Source organism: Leptonychotes weddellii, chromosome 9, assembly GCF_054177405.1.
Source record: "Leptonychotes weddellii isolate Sample4059 chromosome 9, ASM5417740v2, whole genome shotgun sequence".
NCBI classification, from domain to species: Eukaryota; Metazoa; Chordata; class Mammalia; order Carnivora; family Phocidae; genus Leptonychotes; species Leptonychotes weddellii.
In genome coordinates this window covers 74,536,595-74,559,878 of record NC_138377.1, presented here as the reverse complement: position 1 = coordinate 74,559,878, position 23,284 = coordinate 74,536,595, and the positions used below count along the sequence as shown (strand labels likewise).

At 41.8% G+C, this 23,284-nt stretch overlaps 2 protein-coding genes across 22 annotated transcripts in view; both read right to left on the bottom strand.

The window, feature by feature from the left end:
* MAPKBP1 (mitogen-activated protein kinase binding protein 1) overlaps positions 1-9,557 on the bottom strand; it is a 51,765-nt gene extending 42,208 nt beyond the window's left edge. The window contains exons 1-2 of one of the 3 annotated variants that reach the window (XM_031031562.2): positions 9,430-9,557; positions 8,661-8,883 (exon numbers count right to left, since the gene is read on the bottom strand). In XM_031031562.2, the coding sequence (XP_030887422.1) occupies positions 8,661-8,777 (117 nt within the window). In that variant the 5' untranslated portion in view covers positions 8,778-8,883; positions 9,430-9,557. Of the gene's footprint in view, positions 1-8,660 lie in introns of all 3 variants that reach the window. The other 2 variants (XM_081830938.1, XM_081830940.1) reach the window with 2 other exon arrangements.
* A 3,903-nt stretch (positions 9,558-13,460) lies between these two features.
* Positions 13,461-23,284, bottom strand: part of MGA (MAX dimerization protein MGA) — a 162,422-nt gene continuing 152,598 nt past the window's right edge. For 18 of the 19 annotated variants that reach the window (XM_031031565.2, XM_031031566.2, XM_081830925.1 and 15 more), the window contains 5 exons: positions 21,826-22,032; positions 20,156-20,267; positions 19,638-19,871; positions 18,396-18,572; positions 13,461-17,308 (listed from right to left, as the gene is read on the bottom strand). In XM_031031565.2, the coding sequence (XP_030887425.2) occupies positions 16,032-17,308; positions 18,396-18,572; positions 19,638-19,871; positions 20,156-20,267; positions 21,826-22,032 (2,007 nt within the window). In that variant the 3' untranslated portion in view covers positions 13,461-16,031. The remainder of the gene's footprint in view (positions 17,309-18,395; positions 18,573-19,637; positions 19,872-20,155; positions 20,268-21,825; positions 22,033-23,284) is intronic. The other variant, XM_031031573.2, reaches the window with a different exon arrangement.

Sequence of the window (23,284 nt, the reverse complement as noted above, 5' to 3'; positions counted from 1 at the left end):
GAGGTGGCAAGGGTTAGAGTTTCTGAGCATGCTGAGCTCCTCCCCCGCGATCACAAACTGCCTGTGGGCTGCTCTCCACCCAGTCCACCTGGCTTGGGGCTTCCTCTCCTCAGACTAACCAGGGCAGCTGCAGGAAAGCATGTATTAAGATCCCATGCTTTTGCATCCATAATGTTATCATCATTGCCTATGTGACGAAAGACATCAAAATAATACAAATCTGAGGTCAGGGGAGGCAAGACACTTGCTCAAGGAACTTAGCAACCTTGGAGCCTGCCCAACCAACCAGAGTCAGGTGGGCAAATGACCTCATTTTTGCTCTTTTTCATGGTCACTGAACTCCAACTGTCATCATCCAGTTCAGCTCTGGCACGGGGCATTTTAGGCCGTTTTTTTCCACAGAAAATAGGCATTTTAACTCAGCAACTCTCCACAGCTTCAAAGACAAGGTCAGTTGTGAGTCGGGACGGGCACAGCAATAACAGAGAGGTGGAGTACAGAGATAAACAAGGAGAGGTTTGGGGTAGGGGAGAACTAGCAAGCAGTCAGGAGTGTGAGCTACACAATCAACTGCCAGCTAAGAGCAAACAGGTTCAAGGCCCATGAATCCCCCACACCAGAACAAGCAAAGCATCTACTGGTCTCCACTTCACTCCCCCACCTCACTCCAACCTGAGAGAGAGAAGCAGCAACTACTTGCGGCTTATGGTCATCTGACACCACAGAACTGCGCCCTGTCAACTTGACATTCACGGACCCACAGAACCACAAGTTGTACTGTTCCTAATGGTACCATAGGGCAAGAAGTGGAAATCTGGAGTTGGGGGTGGGAAGAAAAGCAAGGATGTAGAGGGAAAGGAGGGTTACTGAATGATGGCTCTAAAATAGTCTGAGAAATGCATCAAATCAACTTGGATGGGGCGAGTTGGGGGAAAAGTATACTTTTCAAGGTACTGTGCTTTTCCAAGCTGAACACAGGCTGCAACTCTTGACTATAGCAATACTAGGCATAAACTTCTGTGCTCAGTGTCACATTGTGCACAAGAAGACTCTCTGGGAAGAGTAAAGAATCAAGATTAAGTGTCGGCTTTGGAGTTAAGATGGCCAATAAGTTAAGGGAGTCTGCATCCCAGCTGCACCATCTACTGGCTATATAACCACCAGCTACTCACCTGACCTCTTAGCATCCGTTTCCTCATCTACAAAATGGGGACAGTAACAGTATTGATAGAAGAGTGGTGTGAAATGTGAATGAGATAATATATGTAGAATAGCACAGGACATAGCAAAAGCCAATAAACAAATGTTCATCATTATTAGCACTACAAATATTATTTCTAGTATGGTTTTAGGAGAGCAACATAAGGGCAGGAGGCACTGACAACAAAATCTGGAAAACGTGGTTCCAGTAAGCACACTGCCTGAAAATGCTGAATGGCACAAATCCATAATGGATGGGGGAAAAAGGAAACTTGAAAAGTAAAAGAACAAACAGTCAAGATCAAGTCCTTGGGGATTTATTTTTTTTTTTTTTTAAATAAAACCATATTAATTACCTAACACAAAAACTTCACTCATCTCCATCCTCACCCACCACGATGACACTGTTAGCATCACATCCTTCAGAAACTACCAACACTTTGGCAGTGTTCTATTTCTTGACTTTGGGTGATGATGATATGGGGGACCGTGTTGTAAGTACATACAATATTATATTATTATATTTCATAAGCTTTTCCGTGTCTGTTATATTTCATAATTTTTTTAAAGTTAGTTTTGTTTTTTAAGTGCCAGCACCTTTAACGAGGTCAGCTGAGCGTATGGGGAAATGACCAGAGGCACCACTAAAGGAATACAGATCTCAAAGCCTGATGAGAGGTATGATGGGAAGTTGGAAATTGTAGTGTGCTCAGCATGAATGAGAAGCAATGTTCAAATACAGAAGAACCTAAGAAACTCCCTTCTCAGGATTCCTCCAAAAAAGAATGTGCTACACTGAAAAAAAAAAAACAAGAAATCAGCCATGTGGTTTCACTAAGCGCGCCAAGATTTTCAAGTAAATTTAAATCTCAGCTATCAAAGAAAGGGCAGGGAGGGGAAAAGATCTTTAGCTTCATTCCAGTTTTAGGAAGAGAGATAAGGCATATAAACTTAGAAATCTAGTCTAACAAAAAAAAAAAAAAAAAAGACTGTTTTATAGACTAGAGAAGCAACAAAAAGCATTATAAACATTCTCTGTGCTAAAATGAGAGGGGGTGGAATTTACTCCCCTAGAAGTCTAAGAGGAGATACCCATCCTGTGATGTGAACTCATTCTTCTGTAAGTGCCCTTCAAAACCAGAGGAAAATGCTGTAGCCAATTAAGAGGCACTGTAGACTTGCTGATATAACTCCTGGGAGGGAGGAAACCAAGATGTGGAAAATGTGAACACTCAAAAATACCAACCCTAAAGATCCACACTGCCCCATCTGTCTGTCATACTCCCTTTATTTCTTGCCCTCCCCTACCCTTTCTTTTCATTTTAAGAGGTAACAGAAGTTAAGGTAAAAACCACAATGTGGATCTGATTCAGCAAACATCCAGCAGGTGGGCAGCTCTCATTGCACAAATCCACTGAGAACTGCTGTCAAAGGAAGCTGACAGAAAACCTGGCCTTGGCCAGCATTAAACAATGGAGCCTAGACAAGAGGCTTAGCTTGCAGCAGTAGGAATGTGATGTATAATACAACAAATCCTACTGAAAACACTGTAGCTTTTTTTCTAACCAACACTGCAGTCAGCCCATGAAGTAAAACCAATAGATACTCTGAGAACAACAGTGCAACAGACCACGTTCCCAAAGAAGCTTAGTTTGAATAAACATAGTCCCAAATTTCAAGCCCTGGACTGTTTTCCAAACAAAAGGGCAGTGATAACAGCCACAAGCCCAACTTCAGATGCAGGAGGTTGATGGAGAGGTTACAGAAGTCAGGATTAAAGGCTCACTTCTACCAATGTTTTTTCATTAGTCAAGGGATGAAAAACACGCAAGTGACAAATGGAAGAGGGAAGAGTAAAGGCAGAGAAATACCAATGGCCCCAAAGACATTCAAAATATGGACAGGAAATAAGACAGTGACTCAAACTGACCCAACGGGGGACACTTGCCTTAAATTACAAGTGGAGGGAGGGAAAAGAAACTTGGAAAGCAGCAGTGCTGTAGACTCTGAAATGAGTGAGACCAAGTAGATGACCGAAGGCTTTGCAAGACAACTTAGAGCCTGAAGAGGCTGGGCTATTTTAGACAGCAAAGGAGGAGTTGGGCTGGGGAGAGAGGAATCCTCCCTCTCCAGTGAGAATCACTTTGAAGGCTGAGGGCAGCTGCAGGAACCGGAAGGAGAAATGAAGCAGAGATCAAAGGAACAAAACCAGGAGAACACCTCACACTTTTCACTGTACACCACCTGTTCTGAGGATCTCAACACACTTCAAAAGCCTTACTTGAGGAATATATCATAGAAAACTCAGTAAGTTGCTCAAGGTCATTCACAAAAGGCAGGTGGGGGGCAGGGCTTCTGCCCACAGGGGCCCTCTACCCTTGGCCATCTACTTCTAGGTGGGGAACCCAGAGAGTGTGTATTAAACACTAAAAACTCTTGGTTCCTATGAGTGCCAAGGGAAGTGGGTAGTGGAATGGTGATATTAAAAACCGGCCAGGACTCAGAGATACTATCAAAGTTTCCTATTCCTGCCCACAGAGGAAATTCCTGCTGATCTGTCTTAGTAAGGCAATTATCAGTTCCTCATAGCTGACCCTACAACAGGGCAGTTCTCTCAGATCTATCTCTGACATACCAGTTTACAGAGCAATCAGTCTAAAAGACATAGTGGAGATAAAAACTACCCCAGGAGAAGAGTATACTTACTGGGCTAGTTTTCTACACTCTCAAGAAGCCTCAATGAGGGGGCACCTGGGTGGCTTAGTCGGTTAAGCGTCTGACTCTTGATTTCAGCTCGGGTCATGATCTCAGGGTCATGGAACTGAGCCCCACATTGGGCTACACACTCAGTGAAGAGTCTGCTTGAGATTCTCTCTCTCTCCCTCTCCCTCTGCCCCTCCCCACATTCATGCTCTCTCTCCCTCTCTCCAATAAATATATAAATCTCTAAATAAAGTAAAATAATTTTTAAAAAAGAGAGAAGAAGCCTCAATGAGTACTTGGGTATGAAGCCAACAGATTTCAGGGTCCTAGCACTTAAGCCACAGGTTTGTAACCCAGCAGCGGGCTTCTGGTGGAACTTAATGTATACACTGCTCTGTGGGGAGCCTACTTCTCCCTCTCCCTCTGCCTGCCACTCCTCCTGCTTGTGCTCGCTCGCTCTCTCCCTGTCAAATAAATAAAATCTTTAAAAAACAACTACCGGGGCACCTGGGTGGATCAGTCGTTAAGCGTCTGCCTTTGGCTCAGGTCATGATCCCAGGGTCCCGAGATCGGGCCCCACATCGGGCTCCCTGCTTCTCCCTCTTCCACTCCTCCTGCTTGTGTTTCCTCTCTCACTGTGTCTCTCTCTGTCAAATAAATAAATAAAATCTTTAAAAAAAAAAAACAACTACCAAACTCTACAACCAGAGGGAAGCCTGGGTGGCTAGGCTGGGTAAGTGTCTGCCTTCGGCTCAGGTCCTGGGATGGAGTCCCGCATCAGGCTCTTTGCTCAGCGAGGAGCCTGCTTCTCCCTCTGCCTGCCATTCCCCCTGCTTGTGCTCTCTCTCTCTCTGACAAATAAAATCTTTTTTAAAAAATTAAAATAATAATAAATAATAAAATAAATAAATAAATAAATAATAAAAAATAATAAAAAAAAACTCTACCCCCAGAGCTTCTGATTCCATATAGCTAGGATGGGGCCCAGGAATGTGTATTTTTAAAAAGCTGCCAAAGTATTCTATCTCACTGCTGTCCTGACTTCTCTCCCAAGTCGAGAGCCATCAAGCTTAAGCCAATGATCCATACATAAATGCTTTGGAAATGAATATGCTTTCCCACTACCAAATAGGCAGATTAAAGAGTCTCAGTACTAATACCTGGACTCAAACACTGAGCAAAAATTGCAATTAGATTATTGCCAGTTTTTTCTCTTCCATGAAAATCCCCTACACAAACTCTTCTTAGAGCCACGTATTAAAAGGCTCAAAGCACCACCATATAACCAGACATGAGAAAACTTGGGGAAAAAATGAGAGAGAGAAAAAGAGAGAGAATGCATTAGACTTGTATCCATAAAAACTGAGAACTAGAAGAAAGCTACAAGTCATCTTACCCATTGTTTCCAGAAGAATAATACATAACCCAGATTGGACAAATGGCTATTAAGGAGGAGGAGGATTTCAAAACCTCTTCATTTACTTTTTCAAAATCTAACTCTCCAGCACAGGCAATCCTTTTGTATCCCTAATTTACATCGTGCCTGCTCGGCTTCATTCCATTTCTGTCCTTTGTTAAAATAGAAAAATGACCCAGCTCCCTCCACATAAAAATCTTCCAGAAACTTTAAGAAAAGAGGGGGAGAGCTAGCTACACAGAGCACACACATGCTTAAGGAAAACACAGCCTCGGCTGAACGGCAGAACTGACAACTGTACAGAATTTGAAGTTAAAGGGTGTTTACAACTGATAACTTTGAATTACACTTCATCAAGACTCAGATCTGGCAATAAAATCTCAAATTACTCTTTGCTAATTCTATCTCACTGCAGAGACTCCCTCCCTTAGAGAAAGTTCAATACAAATCCTAGCTCTCAATTACCCATTTCTCAATCAAGACTCTCAATCCCCATTTCTACTTGGCTCTCATTCCAGCTTTTAACCATATGTCAACTGTATTTTTAACTAAGTCTCTCCTGAGTTAAAAAGTCTTTAATGAGCACTGCTTTCTGCATTTATGCACTTTCCCTTCTCACTTGTGCCCTTCACACCTAATGAGGCTGGCTACATCTCTACTTCTTTTTCAATATCTTATTATTCCTAATTTCAATTTTTCTTTAAAGACATCACCAAACTCCTCCTGATTATCTCCTATTCTTCTGGAATTCCAAGTGTATCCCCACTAATTCTGACATCATTAAAGTGTTTTCATTCATTTATTCACTTAGGATTTACTGCACACCTTACACTATACTAAACAGTGCGATGTAAAAGAAATAAAGAACATGACCCCTGGCCTTAGGAAATGAAGACATACGTAAAAGAACAATTAGAGATTGGTTCTAAGGTAGTGGGGCTACTCAGAGAAGTCCCTGAGACTCCAGTAAATATAGAGCTGTATGTAAAAGTAAGGGGAGAATTTGGTGAAAAGGCTACTTTAGACAGGGGGAACAGTATGACTCAAAGCAGCAAGCCATCTCAGGTAAGAGCTGCACAAAGGCCCTCTGTCACTTCCTTCTTTGCCACCTCCCCCCATCCTCAAAGGCATATGTCTTTTGGTCTTCAAATTTTATTTCAGAGTTAGTTATCCATGAATTACAAGCTTTCTGATTGTTACCATGATGACCCACAGCCACCACATATTAGAGCAGCTCACAAAGCTTTATACATCAGGTCCTATGTGGATTACTACAGGGCAGGCTTTTAGAATCATCTTAAGTCGAGACTTCAATAAGGAGTGTGGGGAATCAGGCATCTGTAGGGTCCCAGGCACACAAAGACAGCAATTACTTTTGGGTGCTAAAGATAGACACCACACTCTTGCTCTGTCGGACTACTCAAGGGTCATTCAACTTCAGCTAAGTATTTCCTTCATTCACAGCTCTAGGACAAACAAAGCCATTTAAAGCAGTCTGAAACACTGAATTTCTATTTGAAACAGGGATGTTTAATGGTGATACCACTGGGATGCTCTTTTTCACTGTTTTCCTCTCGAGAGCTTTTCCTCTTCTCTTGCCTCAGGACTCACAGTTCAAGCATCCCTACCTCTGTGAAGTCTTTCCTAATTCCCCTAAGCTGACTTAGGTTCCCTTCCCTGTGCTGCCCTTAAGACCTTTATGCTTACTTCTAGAACAGCATTTAACATACCAAGTTGTAATTATTTGTTTATATATAATATGACTAGCTACAAGCTCTTTGATGGCAAGGATGTTTTATTCATCACTGATTCCATACATAACAGGCACACAATAAACATTTGTTGAGTCCATTAATGATGAGTGATATGGGAAGTTTTAAAGAATGGTGGACTGCACCTTCTGGATCCAGACCAAAATTATAATAAGTATTAACACTGAAGAATAAACTCCCATTACACATTTCTACTACCTATAGCATTCGTGGTCAGAAAAAGAAACCAAAACATATGAGACAATTGCTCTAGTAGTGGTGGTCACTGTCAAGTTACCAGCCAAGAGTAAGTGAGTTTGCAGTACTAAGAATGATCCAACACAGTAAATGAGTGAAGAGAGTCAAATCTAAGACAGTTTCTAAGTTCCAGGCTCATTCTCCTACCTCTGGAGAATATGAACAATGAACTCCTATTAGAGTCCTTAGAAAGGTCACCAACTCCACTGCCATGGAACCTTGTGGCCAATTTCAATTCAATATGATCTCTGCTGAAATACACAGGAAGGCTGTTCTCCTTCTGACCACATCCAAGTAAGGTTCTGTTAAAGGACAGAGATCTGAACCAAGTCCTCCCAGAATCCTTCCATGTTGCACATGAGCACTCTAAGTCATTACTCATTGGCTCTACTCATCCTCTGAAGAGATACAGGCAAGGCAATAAAATGCTGCTGTCTCCAGTGTCTCTCCCTGTAGCAATCCTGGACTGCACAAGGCTACTGTGTTTATAGGCTGCTAATACGACACAAAAGTCTAATCTGATTCTGTGGGAACAAAACCCTAGATTCTTTCAGGGATTAAATAAATTTGGTCTGCTTTTGTATTCCCAAAGTTGTGGGGGCTCAACGAAGTTGAAGAAAGCATAAAGACCAACACCCAGACAAGTGAGGGGATGGAAAGGGACTGGCCTCTGAGGAACTTGTGCAGCAGGGTGGCACAGAGTGAGTAGGACAGGCAGTGTTCAAGGACAAACCAGGAGGACTGTTTTGCTAGCAGATACCTGGCTCCTTGCATGTTATCATTCCTAAGCATCCAAGAGGCTCCAGTTAAATTAATTTAGGCTTCTGGAAGAGACAAATAAATTTGTTTTGACCCCAGGCAAAAGCATTTAGCAAGTCAATTCCTCAAACTAGGTATTCTTTCTGCTACTACTGTCTTGCATAACCTCAGCTGTGACACTAAAACCTGCAGCTATATTAGTCACAACTTAGCCCTTCACAGGGTATGTGGTCCCACTACCTCATCCAAAATGGGAAACTGAGTCATCACTTATGAACTGGCTTCCCAAAGCACAGTCTTAGTTTGTAGTGAAGCCAAAACTGAATCCAGGTTGCCTTCCTCCTATTCTTTTTCACGGAGAAATCTCGGCATGCTCACTCCTGCTGCTCTTTTTCCTTTAACCTAAAATTAAATCATTGCTTCCTTGAGGCGCAGAGATGGCACACTTGATCCTTTAGAGCCAACAAGAGCTTCTGGTTCTTCTCTTTCCCGAGAAAGAGGAAGGTGAAAGAAGAACACGGAACAGAAGAGAGGGACGGTGGGAAACGAGTGCCCCCAATACTAGGACTCACCTTGGAGCTGAGGTCCTCTCGCCGGTTTCCTGCCTTACTCCTGCGTAATTTGATGGATGGGGATCGCAGCAGGTTCTTGATCCGGCTGGTAATAGTTGACCCTTCCACAGCCATCATGATGAGGAGCCCCGGGGGACAGTTCCTGGCCCAGTCTTGGAACTTGTCTCAAAAGCGGCACTGCCTTCCCACTCCACAGGTCCTTCCAGTATGCCCTCCCACTGACCTAAGATGGCAGAGGCCACCTTATCTTCTGCCTAGCCGTGTCTGCAGCTTTTATCTCTAGGCATTACCCTCTCCCTTGTCCTCATACCTGCCTTCAAGCCCTGCGCGGTTTCTTACGTCTGAAGGACAAACCCATGAAAAAGAGGGGGGAAAAAGCCAGAGCTGCAGAGAAATACCAGGCCCACGCCTGCCAGAGACGTTCAGCCAGAGGGATGGGATTGGCCCTGGTAGGGCTTGTGGTTGGTCTGGTCCCCGTTAATTCCCAACTGTTCCCATGGCAACTGCAGTGTCTAAAGAAGGAGGCCGCCGAGGCCACCGAGGAGTCCCGCCCGGGGCTTGGACACCTGAGCTGGCGGCCGCAGGGACATTCGGCGCGGCAGGGCTCGCTGTGGCCCGGCAACCCGTTCTGCCACGGGAGCCTCCCTCCCCCACCCTCGACCCTCGGGAGCTCGCTCTCGGCCCTCCGCAGGGGCCCTGGACCCTTCTCTTTCACCTCCCTCAGCAGCCCCAGCAACTCGCTAGCGCCCCCGCTCGGGCCCAGCCTCACCAGCCCCAGGGCGCGGGAGGCACCCCGCTCACAGCGCCCTCAGGCATCGCGCTCGGCGATTTCGGCTCCGCAGCAGCAGCGGCAGCAGCAGCTATGGTGGCACGAGCGGCTCAAAACGCGAACTACCGCCTGGGCCAAGCTACGGGCTGGTGAGGCGGAGCCCAGGCGAGGGGGTGCGGTCTGTAACCAGGAGGGCGTTCTGAGAGTGGACCAGTAAGACTTATGGAGGCGGAGCCAATGAAAGGGCCTAGGAAGCAGAGATGGGACTCGAAAACTAAGGGTTCCGCACAGTGCAGTCGCGGGGAGCGCTCCTAAAGGAAGGTCAACAGAACATAGCTTCAGAATTGAGAGAACCAGCCTTTTATGGTATTATCAGGCCCGATCCTCCGGAGAAGTGCACTTCCCAGAGCCCCAACAAGCCGGTAACCACGCCCCCAGGGTGCAGCGGTTGGCATTTGATAGGCCCGAGGGACCTTAGCCAAAACTAACTCCTAGCTCACAATTACAAGGTTGAGGTAAAGCTATAAGGCTCTGCTCCCATCGACCCCAAGCGCTGGGATTTAAAGCGGTTTGAATCGTTTCTGCTCGCCGCCTCCCCGGCGCTTTGACCTACGTTAAATGACCCCCCTGAGTAACTCTTTAGATCGGTAACAAGTGTTTTGAACTGGGCAACCTGATTGGCCGTGATCGAAAAAGGGGCGGAAGATGATAGCCAAGAACTGAGTTTAGGTGTGTGAGGGAGGGGAGAGAAGTGAATGCTCCTGAGATACATTTGTTTCCTTTAGGCTCCGATATCCCACCGCACTCTCCCCTAGAGTTGACAGGATTTTGTTGATCCAGATCTTTTCCTTGTTTCTGTCAAAATTTACTCTTTTCCCTAGTATCGTTACTTTGCCGAGGTCACCGTCAAACTTGTCGGCACTAGACTTAGTGGTATGGTTTTTCTAGTTCATTGTGGGGGGAGAGAAGTGGCGCGCGCGCATACTACTTCTTACGTGTCTCGGCCTGTTTGTTTTCTAGAAGTCCTTTGGCCTCGTTGCTACTTCAAGATTGCCTATGAAAAGGTTAACGTAAGCCAAAAGACTTGGACCCCAGACAAAGCGTAGTCTGTTATGTATAGTCTCACCCTATCCAAATCTTTGGAACCCCTGGGGGACACAACGCGTTAGCAAAACGGAAGGACCCCTAAACCCACTGCTGTGGGTGCGCCTTGTACAGCCATTTGGCAAAAGAGGTATGTACTTGTATGTATTGCAGCCATGTATTGTAAAGTAGGATCTGCAAAGCCCACGTTGAAACAAAAATCTGGCAAGTCACCTCCTAGACGATCAACTGGCAATGGCTACCAGAAGCATGAGGCTTCCTTCTCTTCCACCCAATGGAGACATAAAGCAACATAAAATGGGATTTTCCACTTATTTCTCAAATCTGAAGGAAGGAGGCAAGGGTCAGCCACAGAGTATGAAATGGAAAGTTGGTTCCTTCAATTCCTTGCTACTCTATTTTACCTCTATGGGGGAGAGAGGGAGGAGTGAATGTAATACTAATAAATGGGGGCGCCTGGGTGGCTCAGTCGTTAAGCATCTGCCTTTGGCTCAGGTCATGATCCCAGGGTCCTGGGATAGAGCCCCGCATCAGGCTCCCTGCTTGGCGGGAAGCCTGCTTCTCCCTCTCCCACTCCCCGTGCTTGTGTTCCCTCTCTCGCTGTGTCTCTGTCAAACAAATAAAATCTTAAAAAAAAAAAAAAACTTAAAAAAATACTAATAAATGGTGCCACCTGCTGTCTTTACTTGTGTGCTACATGCCCCAGCAACTGCCACCTCCACCCTCAAGAGTTGTCCCTAATTCTCTCTGCATCATTTTTGTGTCCACTAGTGGTTTTCTCACATCACTTGTGGCCAGGTCGGTAAGTTTACAAAGTGTCATTGGTCATTTCCCGTCCAGAGTTAGCCTGGTTTATCCCCTCAGACACGTTCCCCAAATTAATTTGAAGCTGAAGCTGTAGAGACAAATCCAAGCTCCTTTCATGGTCTAAAATCATCTAGCTGAAAGACTGAGAACAGTGTAATGAGATACTCTAAGTCTAGAATCTGCATACTTTGTCTAAGGCCAACCATGTATTTTTAATTCTTCACCATTTAATCCATTCATTGTCTAGATATCATGCAGCTTTTGAATTGTCAATATGGGAATAGGCTGTTCCCATGCTTCATGAATTAATTCCTCATAAAATAGTAATCCTAGGTCTAGCATGAAAGCGCTATCCCCTTCTCCAAACTAACTGCCAACCCACCCTCCAAATGCAGCTGACCCTTACATAAGTATTTCACCATCCATACACTATTTCACTTTTTATTCTGCTTGTATATGTCCTAAACATACATGGTTGTCAGATTCTAAAATTGTAGATGTCTAGGAATAGATGCATACAATTTTGCACTATGCTCATTAGATCAGATTTTAAAATTCACCCTAGGCTTAACATGCAAAAAGGTGCAATTATAAGATCCTGGAAAACTAACAGGCTGGAGTAAACATTTGCTCATCAGTTCAAATATTTATTGAGCACCTTTACATGCAAGGCACTGTGGGACAGCTGAGATCAATGCTTGCAGTTGGAAACAGGATGGATCCCAAAACAATGCTTCCAAGACTGCTTTCCTACTTAACAAAATCTCTTCTAACAGCAGAGTTTGCAATGATAGAAGAATTTAGTAGAGCTTAGATTTGTCTCAAAATACCCAACTCATTCCATGGTTTAGCGTTCTCACCTTCCACATACGCCTCCATCACACTATTATTCAACGCTTATGTTATTATCTCTGTAGAGCAGTTCAGTCATACTTAATATACTGCAACCATGCCTCAGTTCAGAATGTTTATATCAAATTATTCCCCTTAGTTTTAAAAATGCATTTATTTTTGAATGATCTTTTTTCTCCAAATGGCAGTCTGTATACCTCAGCTTTAATTTTCTCTGTATCCAGCCATTCATGTTCATGTAAAATTTGATTAGAGATAATACAATAACATGAAGATTTGATGTCCTTATAAGGATTTTCTTCAAAATCAACAATTATGTGCCAGAAATGTATTCAGATTCTTGGTTATCCATCATTCTCTATAAAAGTACCTGAAAATGTGCTGCCTACTCTATGCATTGTTTTTTAATCCAGATGTGAGGAACAAGGGTTATCACCATTTTTCAGACCCGTCTTCAAAGTGCATTTACCTCTCAATTCACCTGATCCCATTCAATTATCTTAACCAGTATAATTAAAAGAAAAACAAAACAAAAAACACACTACTGAACACTGCCCCAAATTATGTATGGATTATCTGCCTTTCATCTGTGTTCAAAACATTTCAAACTTGTTACAGAAGGGCCTGTCAGGTATTTCATCCACAGTTCCGGGGGGGCGGGGGGACCCTGAATTTATTATACATTTACCCAAAGTAATTTGCATGAAGTTCATAATACATAGACTTCATCTGTTAGTGATCTTAGTTTCAATGTCTAAAGGACTCCTTTAATAAAATGTTTTGTAAATCTTGATACTAGTTAGTTAACATGTACCTTGTTTTAAGAACATTTATTGTCCTTAGCCCCTGAGACTGTGTTAATGTCCCGTTATTCTCTAAGGTAACTGACATATTACCTTGCATACATTAGTATTATGAGGCTAGCCTTTCTTCACTGTAGAACTTCTTGAGACAAACACCTGCTGTCAATTTATGCAAAATTTTGAAGTCTCCATGTAAAACGTGCTACGATTAGCAAAAATCTCCCCTAGATGGCATGTCAGAAACTTTGAAAACAGTAAGGAATTCCTATGATAAAACTTCAGTGGCACCTCTCTCAAATGACTCAAGGGCATTAGACTGCTCTGCTCCAACTCAGCACAAACCTCCCAACACCAAATCCTGCTTTAATTATTATAACTGATTTATTTCAAGTTTATACATTCTGCCTTCCACTCACCAAACTTCTGTTCTTACATTTCTAAAAAAATAGTCATTTTTCAAAAGCAGAAAAGGAAAGATATATATTTAATATATAAAAGAAAAGGCTAAATCTGACATAATTATATTCTTAAAAACATTCCATTTATTTACAGATGTATAAAAAGGCGAATTATTGGTCTACTGAGATCATGCTTCTTATAGTGTTAGGGTGAGAACTCACTATCCTCCCAATTCCTCAACTCCTCTCACTCAACTACATCTTTCATAATCACACATGTCATTTTCATAGATCAGTTTCTCCTGGGGTAAGGTTAAAAGGAAGGAGTTTTTGGAGATTTGAGATTTCTGTCATGACTGCAGGAGTGTTGTGAAGACTGAGCCCTCCAAATTAGCCCTCACAACTTACTAGTTCTAAGAGGTCTTGAAAACACCATTATCTTGGGAGTTTGTAAAGACATCTGCAGCCTTCCTTAAACACCTGGAATCATCTCTCATTTCCATCTCTGTACATCTCTCATGTCAACTATCTTCCCATCAAGAACTGATTATTACCTGTTAATCTATTTTCTTCTAAAAAAGGGAACAGTGTTGAGAAGCAGAATGGTCCTTCTTTTCCTGAGGATTATTCAACTAACTTGCCTTCTCCTTTGGCTGACCCTCAAAAGCCATAACAAGAGCCTTGGGAAGTCAGGAGGAAATTTGAGGACTAGACAAGCAAGTTAATAATGGGAAACCGCTATACCTGGATTAAAGTACTAGGATCTCCAAGGACAATTATTAGCAGGGGAGACAGGTGCTGGACTCCTTGGCTAAGGCATTGAATGAAATCTGCTGGGTAAAGAGGAGAGGGAGGGATAATGAGAAGCTGAGGGGCACTCATTACCTACTTCAAGCTTCTTCAAAAACCTTTAAAGGAGGGAAGGTTGAATGCTGATGAGCAGGTCTAGAAAGGCAAGTAACACAAAACCAACAAAGAATTTGCTCTCACTGCAATTTGCAGAGGAAATTTTTCCACTCTTTTTCAATCTGCTGATTACCAGAGTTATTAGAAAGGGAACCAACCATGGAAGTACTAATTCACTGGCTAGAACTATTCCAAAGCTGGTCTCACAACCTATGTCTGAAGATATGCTGAGTGGGATTTGGCATAAAGAAGGCAAAGGGGGGTGGGGGAGGGGGAGAATGCAGAAGAAATAGCATCACCTAGGCACAGCCCAGGCACTGGAAGCTCTTGTGTTAGTGTTTCACAACACAAGCAAATCCTGTCAATGAAGACAGAACAGGGGTTACATTCCAAAATATAATTATTTAAGAAAGGCAAAATGCAGCAGCTAAATCCCAATCTATACATTTTCAGAATAGTGATTCTTGCCCCCAGGAGTTTCCAAGAGACCCCTCAAGTGCACCATGATTATTTACAAACTAGATAGGAAACGTCATTTCTATACTCAATACAAATCTCATCTTCTAGGTTGAAAACTTCAGCCTTTGAGAAATCTATGAAAACAACTATACAAAAATATAAATATCTTTATCTTTACAGGCTGTCAGTCCTTCATACCCTGACAGCTAATGAGTGAAAAAGCTCTACAGATCATTGAATCCATGGTAGCAGATAATAAAAAATATATCTCGTGATTCAAATACTGCCTCATTTCCCTGGTAAAGAGTGCCTACTGTGACTTTTCTTTTCTTTACATCCTGTGCAGGTAATAGTGAATGAAACCTTCAAGCACCAGGAGGCTGGTTTGATTTGGGAAACATCCAGCCCCACAATTTTTTGTTTTGGCCACTGTCTCTGGTCTGGGCAGGGAATGCTTTTCATTTTAGCTGTCTCTTGAGTGATGTGATTTGTGAAAAGGGGAGAGCTCCCTCTGTGCCTACCTCCAAAATATATATTCCAGGTGGAAATCCCTGATACTGTGAAATGTCTTTCAACACCCAGACAGTAAGGGAGAACTAGTATTTTCCTTAACATCTCAAAATAATCACCTTAGTATTAAGTTAAAAGCATTCCTACGTTACCAGAAGGCTTGGATTTATAATTCTGATTGAAAAGGGAATGGAAGCTACTTGGGATATGAAAGAAGAGAAAATTTTGCTGAATGACACAAAGTGTTTCACTTTGGTATTCCATGGTACCCATCCTCTCTCCCGCTACTCTTGAAACACGAACTAAAAACTCTCTCTTCTGGATCCCTTCGCACAAGTGCATCACATTCCTTGGATTTCAGACTTAAACCACTTAAAACAACAGCTATCCACTACAGTTCAGCCCATAGCAACTCCAAAGTCTCAAGCAGCTTTTTCTCTGGGAGGGAAGAACTAGGAACCACTATGGACCTAGAGTCTTGTTATGAATTCCTTGGGTAAGAGGGGCACCTCGTGTTCAGTAATGGATCACATCTTCTTAGAGAGGATGAGGAGACCCAGCACCACAAGTGAGGTAACACATTTTAACATGATCAGAATTTCATAGTAGTAATTTCTAATATCGAGGTCAGCACCCTACCCCCCTTTCTCTACCATTATCCACCGCATCAAAGTCAAGGATCACAGTTCCATGACACAAACAGATGCCTACAGAGAAAGGAGGTTCCCCTCATAGCCTGGCTTCTGCCTGAGGACAAATAAGTTCATTTCCCTGCAGAACTTGGTGAGGCCCCCGAGTTGCCCAATTTGGCCACAACAGGTGCCAGTGTAGGCATCACTTTGCTCTCCCGGCATTCCTGGTCATTCCCTGTTAAGTTCACTTTGTGTCCAACCGATCCAACTTTGGCAGCTACAGGTGCCAAAGAAGGCATCACCTTGAGACTCTGACCATCTGCATCACTGGAAGGATTAGCTACTTTTAAACCTAGAGGTGCCAACTTTGGCATAGGCCTCCACAAAGTATCTGTGCTGCTGTTCTCTAGGCCAGCCTTCATGTGTAGAACAGGAGGCGAGGACACACTTTCAGGCTCTGCAGGGACGCCAGAAGTACTCTTCCCTCCATCACTGGCTTTCCTATGGGAAAGGAGGGAATCCTTTATCTCAGAGTCAATAACAATCTTAAGGACATCTGGCTCAGAGGCTGGTTCAGCAAGTTGTTTTTCGTTCTCGGAAAAGTCATCATCTTCCAAGTGCAAGAGGAGAGGACTGACAGAGTCACTCTCCCCTTGTACATCGGGTAACTCTTTCAAACCAGTTCCCAAGTGGCCAACTTGGAAAGTTGTTCGGTTCCCAGGAGGAAGCTTACTGATAAAAGCCCGTCGAGCATCCCCTGTGAACTCCGTATCCATAGAGCTGGGCAGTTCAGCCAGGCTAACAGAGTCATCATTTAGTTGTTGATTAAGAAAGGCAATCTCATTGAGCAATGAAGTCAGTGTCTCATCAGTATCATCCTCATCTTCCATGTTTGTCAGCAGTTCGCTTGGATCCAACGCTGCCTCCTCTATAGCAGATGCTACTTTTCTCAGTTCCATCTCTATACTTGAGTCTTTGAGATCTTTCATCTTCAATTTATGAAACGCAGACTCCTTTGGCTTCAGTTTCTCCCGTCTAGATTCACACTCTTTCCATTTATATTGAATACCTCTCATTTCACCAGAAATCTTTTTGGGTAAGAACTCTTGTGCTTCTTGCATACTGGAAACATCAACTATCTGTGGAAAACCAGAATCTTTATTTGCCAGAAAAACTGGTGTTGGACCCAATGCCATTCTGCCATCTCTATGGTTGCTTCTGGAAGAGATTCTACCTGAATCTTCAAAGGAGTTATCTTCATTCCTGATAGTACTTTTCAGGTGGTCAGATGGCTTGCCATCAGGAACTTCATGAGGATATTTGCTGCCACCCATATCTACCAAACCTCCTTCTGTGGCCAATGATGTCACATTAACAATTCTTGGCATCATAAATAAGTCGTCATTTTCTGAAGGAGGAAAAAAAATTCGTTCAGATCTACAGTGGTAAGCATCACTCTCATTCATACCCAATGACCAGAGATCTCAGAGCGTTAGTAGTCAAAATTCACCAGTTTACTTATTTTTTTTTTTAAGATTTTATTTATTTATTTTACAAAGAGAGAGAGCACAAGCAGGGGGAACAGCAGGCAGAGGGAGAGGGAGAAGCAGGCTCCCTGCTCAGCAGGGAGCCCAATGCGATGTGGAGCTTGATACCAGGACCCTGGGGTCATGACCTGAGTCGAAGGCAGATGCTTAAATACTGAGCCACCCAGGCACCCCTCACCAGTTTACGTTTATCAAGAAGATGAAAGGAATATTAGGTTCAAATTACGAACCTAGCCCAACAAGAAAATAGGTAAAATCTAACCAAAGTACTCTAATATTCTTTGTTATTTTAAGTTCTATTTAATTCTTTTATAGAAATGCTCCCCAGTTTATTTTTTATCCTGGGGCAAATATGGATCTTGATTCTATTCACCCAATTAACTGCTACTCTGAGGGTAAAATGAAGCCCTAGAGGCAGCACTGTAGAAGAAAGGATGACCCCTCCAGAAAGGGTTTAGCAGTATTAGTACTGGTAAAGATACCCTTTTACCTTAATAGAAATTTAGGTGCCTACGACCTAAATCATCAAACTGAGACTTCCTTTTCAATTCTACTCCTTTTCCCCAAAACGGAGTGGTGCTCAAACTGAATCAGGCTGGTAAAGTAGGAGTGCACCATCTCAGATTACAACACAAAATTAATAAATATTTATTAACACCAAAACCTAAAACAATGACTCATCTTCCTTTTACTTTCGTTTGTTTACAATGTTTTTCCTACTTAGAAATAACTAAAACTCACAAAATAGTTCCCAATCCCATGTTTAAAAAAAAAAATCAATAGAGCCAAACATGTTATAAAAAGAGGGTCATCTCTTTCCAAGGAAAATGCAAATAGAAGAGATCTTTATCATTACAGAACACATTCAAAGGCTTTCTCTGTCACAGTGAGATACCAGGGATAACTCTTTTTCACCACCCAGAGAGGACAACACTTATAACAACATACCTGACTGAGCCACAGCACTGGTAGCAACTTGAGGCTTCAAATCTGCTTCCAAGAGAGCAGGAGAAACAGTTACCACTGGTCCTGAGAATAAAGGACCTTTTAAGGTGAGCAACTGCCCTTGTGGAGTCATCACGATGTTGGCAGCGGTATGTGGAGTGTTAGAGGGGGAGGTATTTTCTGTAAAGAAAATCAGAAATAAGTTAGGGATAAAAGGTCTTCAATTATGCTGGTATAACCTAGGAGTCTGGGAGATATCCCTAAAACCACACTCTTGACTTAAAAGGCAAGAAGTAAATTTCAAATTAGTTAGGGAACCTCAACTTGGAATTTACTTTTTGAACCACTTGTCACTGCCTAACGGGTTACCTGTCCACTGATTCTCCTAAGGGACAGAACTTATGTTGAGGAAAACTCAACATGCAACCACTTTTTCAGTGGAATAGTTCCAACAGTCTTGATAGTGAATCTAAATGAAGGCATGCACAATTCTATCCCCAGACAGGCTTTTCTTATACACCTCTAACAAAGTACAAGTTTCTAGCCCTTAAACTTTGTTTCTCCATCTATGAAATGAGGTGGATTAAACGATCATTAAAATCCTTTCTTAGCGAAGTTAAAACTAACTCATATTTTAGTATCCCTCAGTACTTTCTTAGATTTCCTGGTTCATACACTGGGCAACCCGAAGAGTAAAAGAGGATACACTATTCTCTAAGGATAAAAACAAGTAATATAAAAGCAACAAGGCCTCACTTCCAAAATCAAGATAGGAGAGAACAATAACTTAAAACCAATTTACTTTGTTCCTTAACAGCAATTCACTGATAGGCAATCTGATGAAAATACGGAGTCTGACTCAACAAAATTGAATTTTTTTAAAATTCCAATTTATTTGTCTCCGCAAGACAACTCAACTCATGAGCAAAACTGCAGGGAAATCAAGAGCTTGGGTATAAAGTATGAAAGGATGGCAGCTTAAAAAAAAATATTCACTGTAACATTAGAATAACATGACTGCTATCAAAAGTACGTCTTACATGTTACCATAACTGGTAACTTCTTAAGATCTGCTTGAGTGTGTAAAGCTAGAAACTAAAATCTAATGTACTTAATATTCTTTTTATACAACCCATCTTTAATTCATTTAATTAAAATCTAAAATTACAGCCAAGAGAAGACTCACTCCACTGAACTAAACTCATGTTCACCTACATTAAGGAAAGCAAAAAATGTCCCTCCTACCTGTGGCCTGGTCTCTTTTTCTGGAAAGAATCAAAGGTTTCCCCTTCCTGTTATTTATAAACATCTGTCCAAGATCTACAGATGATGCAGAAGATCCTTCCTGCTGTTTGCTAGTTCTGGGAGACACATCAAACTCATCTGATCCCATCTTCTTTTTTCTTTTTTGTGCCTCTAGTGCTTGTTGTTTTGCATAAATATACTCTAGCTTCTTCAGGACCACTTCTTCTGTCTTACCTATAGGTTGATAGGGAATAAACTGTCACCCTTTATATAACCCCACATAATAATGAGAAATAGAGTCAACTGAAATTCAGTTGATTTAACTATATTCCCCAAAACTATGGAAGGCAAGAGTGATTATAATCCAGAGGAAACGCCCCACCCAATCAAAAGGTAACTGTTAACTCTGGGAACCAAGCCATAAACTAAGAAGTATCTGTAAAGTCTAACTGAGGATTTCTCCTCACTAAAGATGTTGTATTATACTCTTTTTACCAGAGATCATTCACGTATCTCACCTGAAAGAGATGAGACTTTCCGTATCAAAACATTCCGTTTTCGAGTCAGAAGATTTTTCTGTCCTATCAGCTTGTCTGCCTGATCTGTTAGTCCCTGAATTTCGCTGAATGCCTAAGAACAAAAAATTAGTATCATGTGAATTGATTTGCTCTTTTCTAAAAGGGGCGCCTCGGGTGGCTCAGTTGGTTAAGTGACTGCCTTCAGCTCAGGTCATGATCCTGGAGTCCCAGGATCGAGTCCCGCATCGGGCTCCCTGCTCAGCGGGGAGTCTGCTTCTCCCTCTGACCCTCCTCCATCTCAAGCTCTCTCTCTCTCATTCTCTCAAATAAATAAATAAATAAAATCTTTAAAAATAAATAAATAAAAAATAAAAACAAGTAAGGCCTATACAATTTCTTCAATGAAAAAATTTTAATCTAATACTTTAGAAAACTTTATATGTCATTTAAAACAATTCTTAATGCTTCAGAAACTATTATTTGTTAAACTGTAGGAGGTGTTCTGGCTTTACTTCTAAGGAACATGATTATTTCCAAAGAGCATCACTGAGTGTTTCACAGGTGTTTCTACTACTACAAGGAGATACAAGACATTTTACTCTGCTTAGATTTTAATAATCAACTTTAAAATCACCTCCTAGTCTAAGTAAAATCTGGTTGAAATAACTATGTTCTAGACGGATATGAATGCTTGCCTTGTACTCCTCCAACTTCTACTTAAAAGCAATTTAAATGAAACTACCTTAGATATTTCAGATTTCCTTTTAAAATGACTGGCAACTGTTAAAAACTATGTTAAAATATCACTTATGTGGGCCACCTGGGTGGCTCAGTCGGCTAAGCGTCTGCCTTCTGCTCAGGTCATGATCCCAGAGTCCTGGGATCAAGTCCCACCTCAGACTCCTTGCTCGGCAGGGAGCCTGCTTGCTTCTCCCTCTACCTGCTGTTCCGCCTGCTTATGCCCTCTCTCTCTCATACACACAAATAAAATCTTAAAAAAAAAAAAAATCAGAAACATTAAAATATATAAGTATATATAAGTGTATCACTTATGTTGTGCTTTTCACTGTGGTAAACTATTCTAGGGGCACCTGAGTGGCATAGTTAACCATCCAATTCTTGGTTTCAGGACAGGTTGTGATCTCAGGGTCGTGAGATCAAGCCCCGTGTCGGACTCTTGAGTTCAGCACACAGTCTGCTTAAGACTCTCTCTGCCTCTCCCTCTGCCCCTCCCCACTCTCTCTCTAAAATAAATAATACATCTAAAAATAAAAAATAAATAAATAAAATGACTGGCAACTGTTCAAACTATGTTAAAGTATCACTTATGTTGTGCTTTTCACTGTGGTAAATTATCCTAAGTGCTATGGAGAACACCAACATACAGAGATTGTGGTAAATAGAGCTAACCAGAGTTTCTGACTTAATCTGAAGTAAATATAGGTTGGCTGGTTAAGAACTTGACTTTAAATAACAAACTACTCTGACTCAACATGAGGGCTTTTCCCCTTAAGAGATTTGTTGGGTGTTCACTAGTCCACATTCAGATGTTAAAACATAAGCTCTACTTCACTGTCCCTCTTAGGGTGATGATTCTCTTTCTCATAGTATCTCTAGAAGATTCTCTTAGTCAAATTCTTATTTGTGGGTCACTTACAGAGAACACTTACCCTAGTGAGAATGAGACTTTTGGAAACCTTGGAAGAATGCAGCAATCCCAATGTGATCTTCAATTTCTCAAAGAGATCCCTCATTTCACCACGCCGACGACGTTCATTGGCAGTGTGTGTCCTGCGATAATAAGCAAAAGCTTCTGCTTCTTTTTGGAGTTTTTCACTCCAGTAATCAGGCTTCAGTTTCAGAGGAATTGGTGGAGCCTATCCAAACAAAAGATTGCCACCTAATTATCTTTCATTTGTACCTGCCCTCTACCTCCAACCCAAATGGCACTGTTCCATACCAGGTATCTACTGTTTTCTGTCTGGACTATTTTAACAACCTCTTGATACTGGTCATCTTACTTTCAGTCTATCCTTCCTCCAATCTAGTAACCAACAGTGTAAATCACTTCCCAGCTCAAATTTCAGTGGTTCTCAAATGAGGAAGAATTTGAAGAGGGAAATCTAACAAAAGGTTATCCATAAAATTTATTATTAAAACTTGTTTTCATGACACAAATCACATGAAAAATTTCAACAGAATCTTAATTGATGGAAAACAGGTTTAAAATTTTTTTTAACTGCTTTAAGACCTTTTACAATTGGTAAAGGATCAACCTCCTCTCTTCCTAAATCACCATTCTCTCCAACCATTCCAAAGTGCTAGAAGTTTACAGAACGCACTATGCAATCTCACACCACCCTGCCATTATGAACTGTTGCCTGAACCTATCCCTCCCATCCTATCCTCCAAAACTTAACATTTAAAAGTCAAACTTTGCATTTTTCCAGAGAAGCCTTTCTTGACCCTCAGTATGCCTTAGGCTTCTTTCTGTTACTCTCTTTCACTTTAAAAAATTACTTACTAAAAAAAAAAATAGTAATAATAGATGCACACAGGGTTTTAAATATAAATATTTGAAGAGCTTATCATAAAAACCAACTGTGCCCTACATTTGTACCTGGATCCTTAAAAACAACCACTTCCTGATTCTTTTAGAGGCTTCTTCTGGTTCTTAAATCTATATTCTAAGTAAAAAACAGTAATATTAAGCTTATTCTTCTCCATTTTCAATGCTATCTGCTTCCTGCTATGCAGAAGACTTAGCTCACACCACTAACATCTCACATTCTTCCTAATACAGACACGTCATTAATTTTAATTCTTATATTGATCCCTTTGCAACTTGAATATAATTCTGTATCAATTTTTCATTTCATCAACACAGTATCTCTTTGTAAAATGAGGATATCAGCACTCGTATCCTTCATTTCTTCTTCCCTCTTTCACCTCCCAATTTGTCATTTGTACTTACACATTTTTCAAGACTGCAAGTCTTCCATACTTTATTCACAGATTATGAAAACTTGAAAAAAATCATTAACAGTGGCTACCTTAAATCAAGACAATGTGAATACTACTCATACAAAGCGAGTCATAATTATATTCCCTGTCTTCTACAGTTTCTTG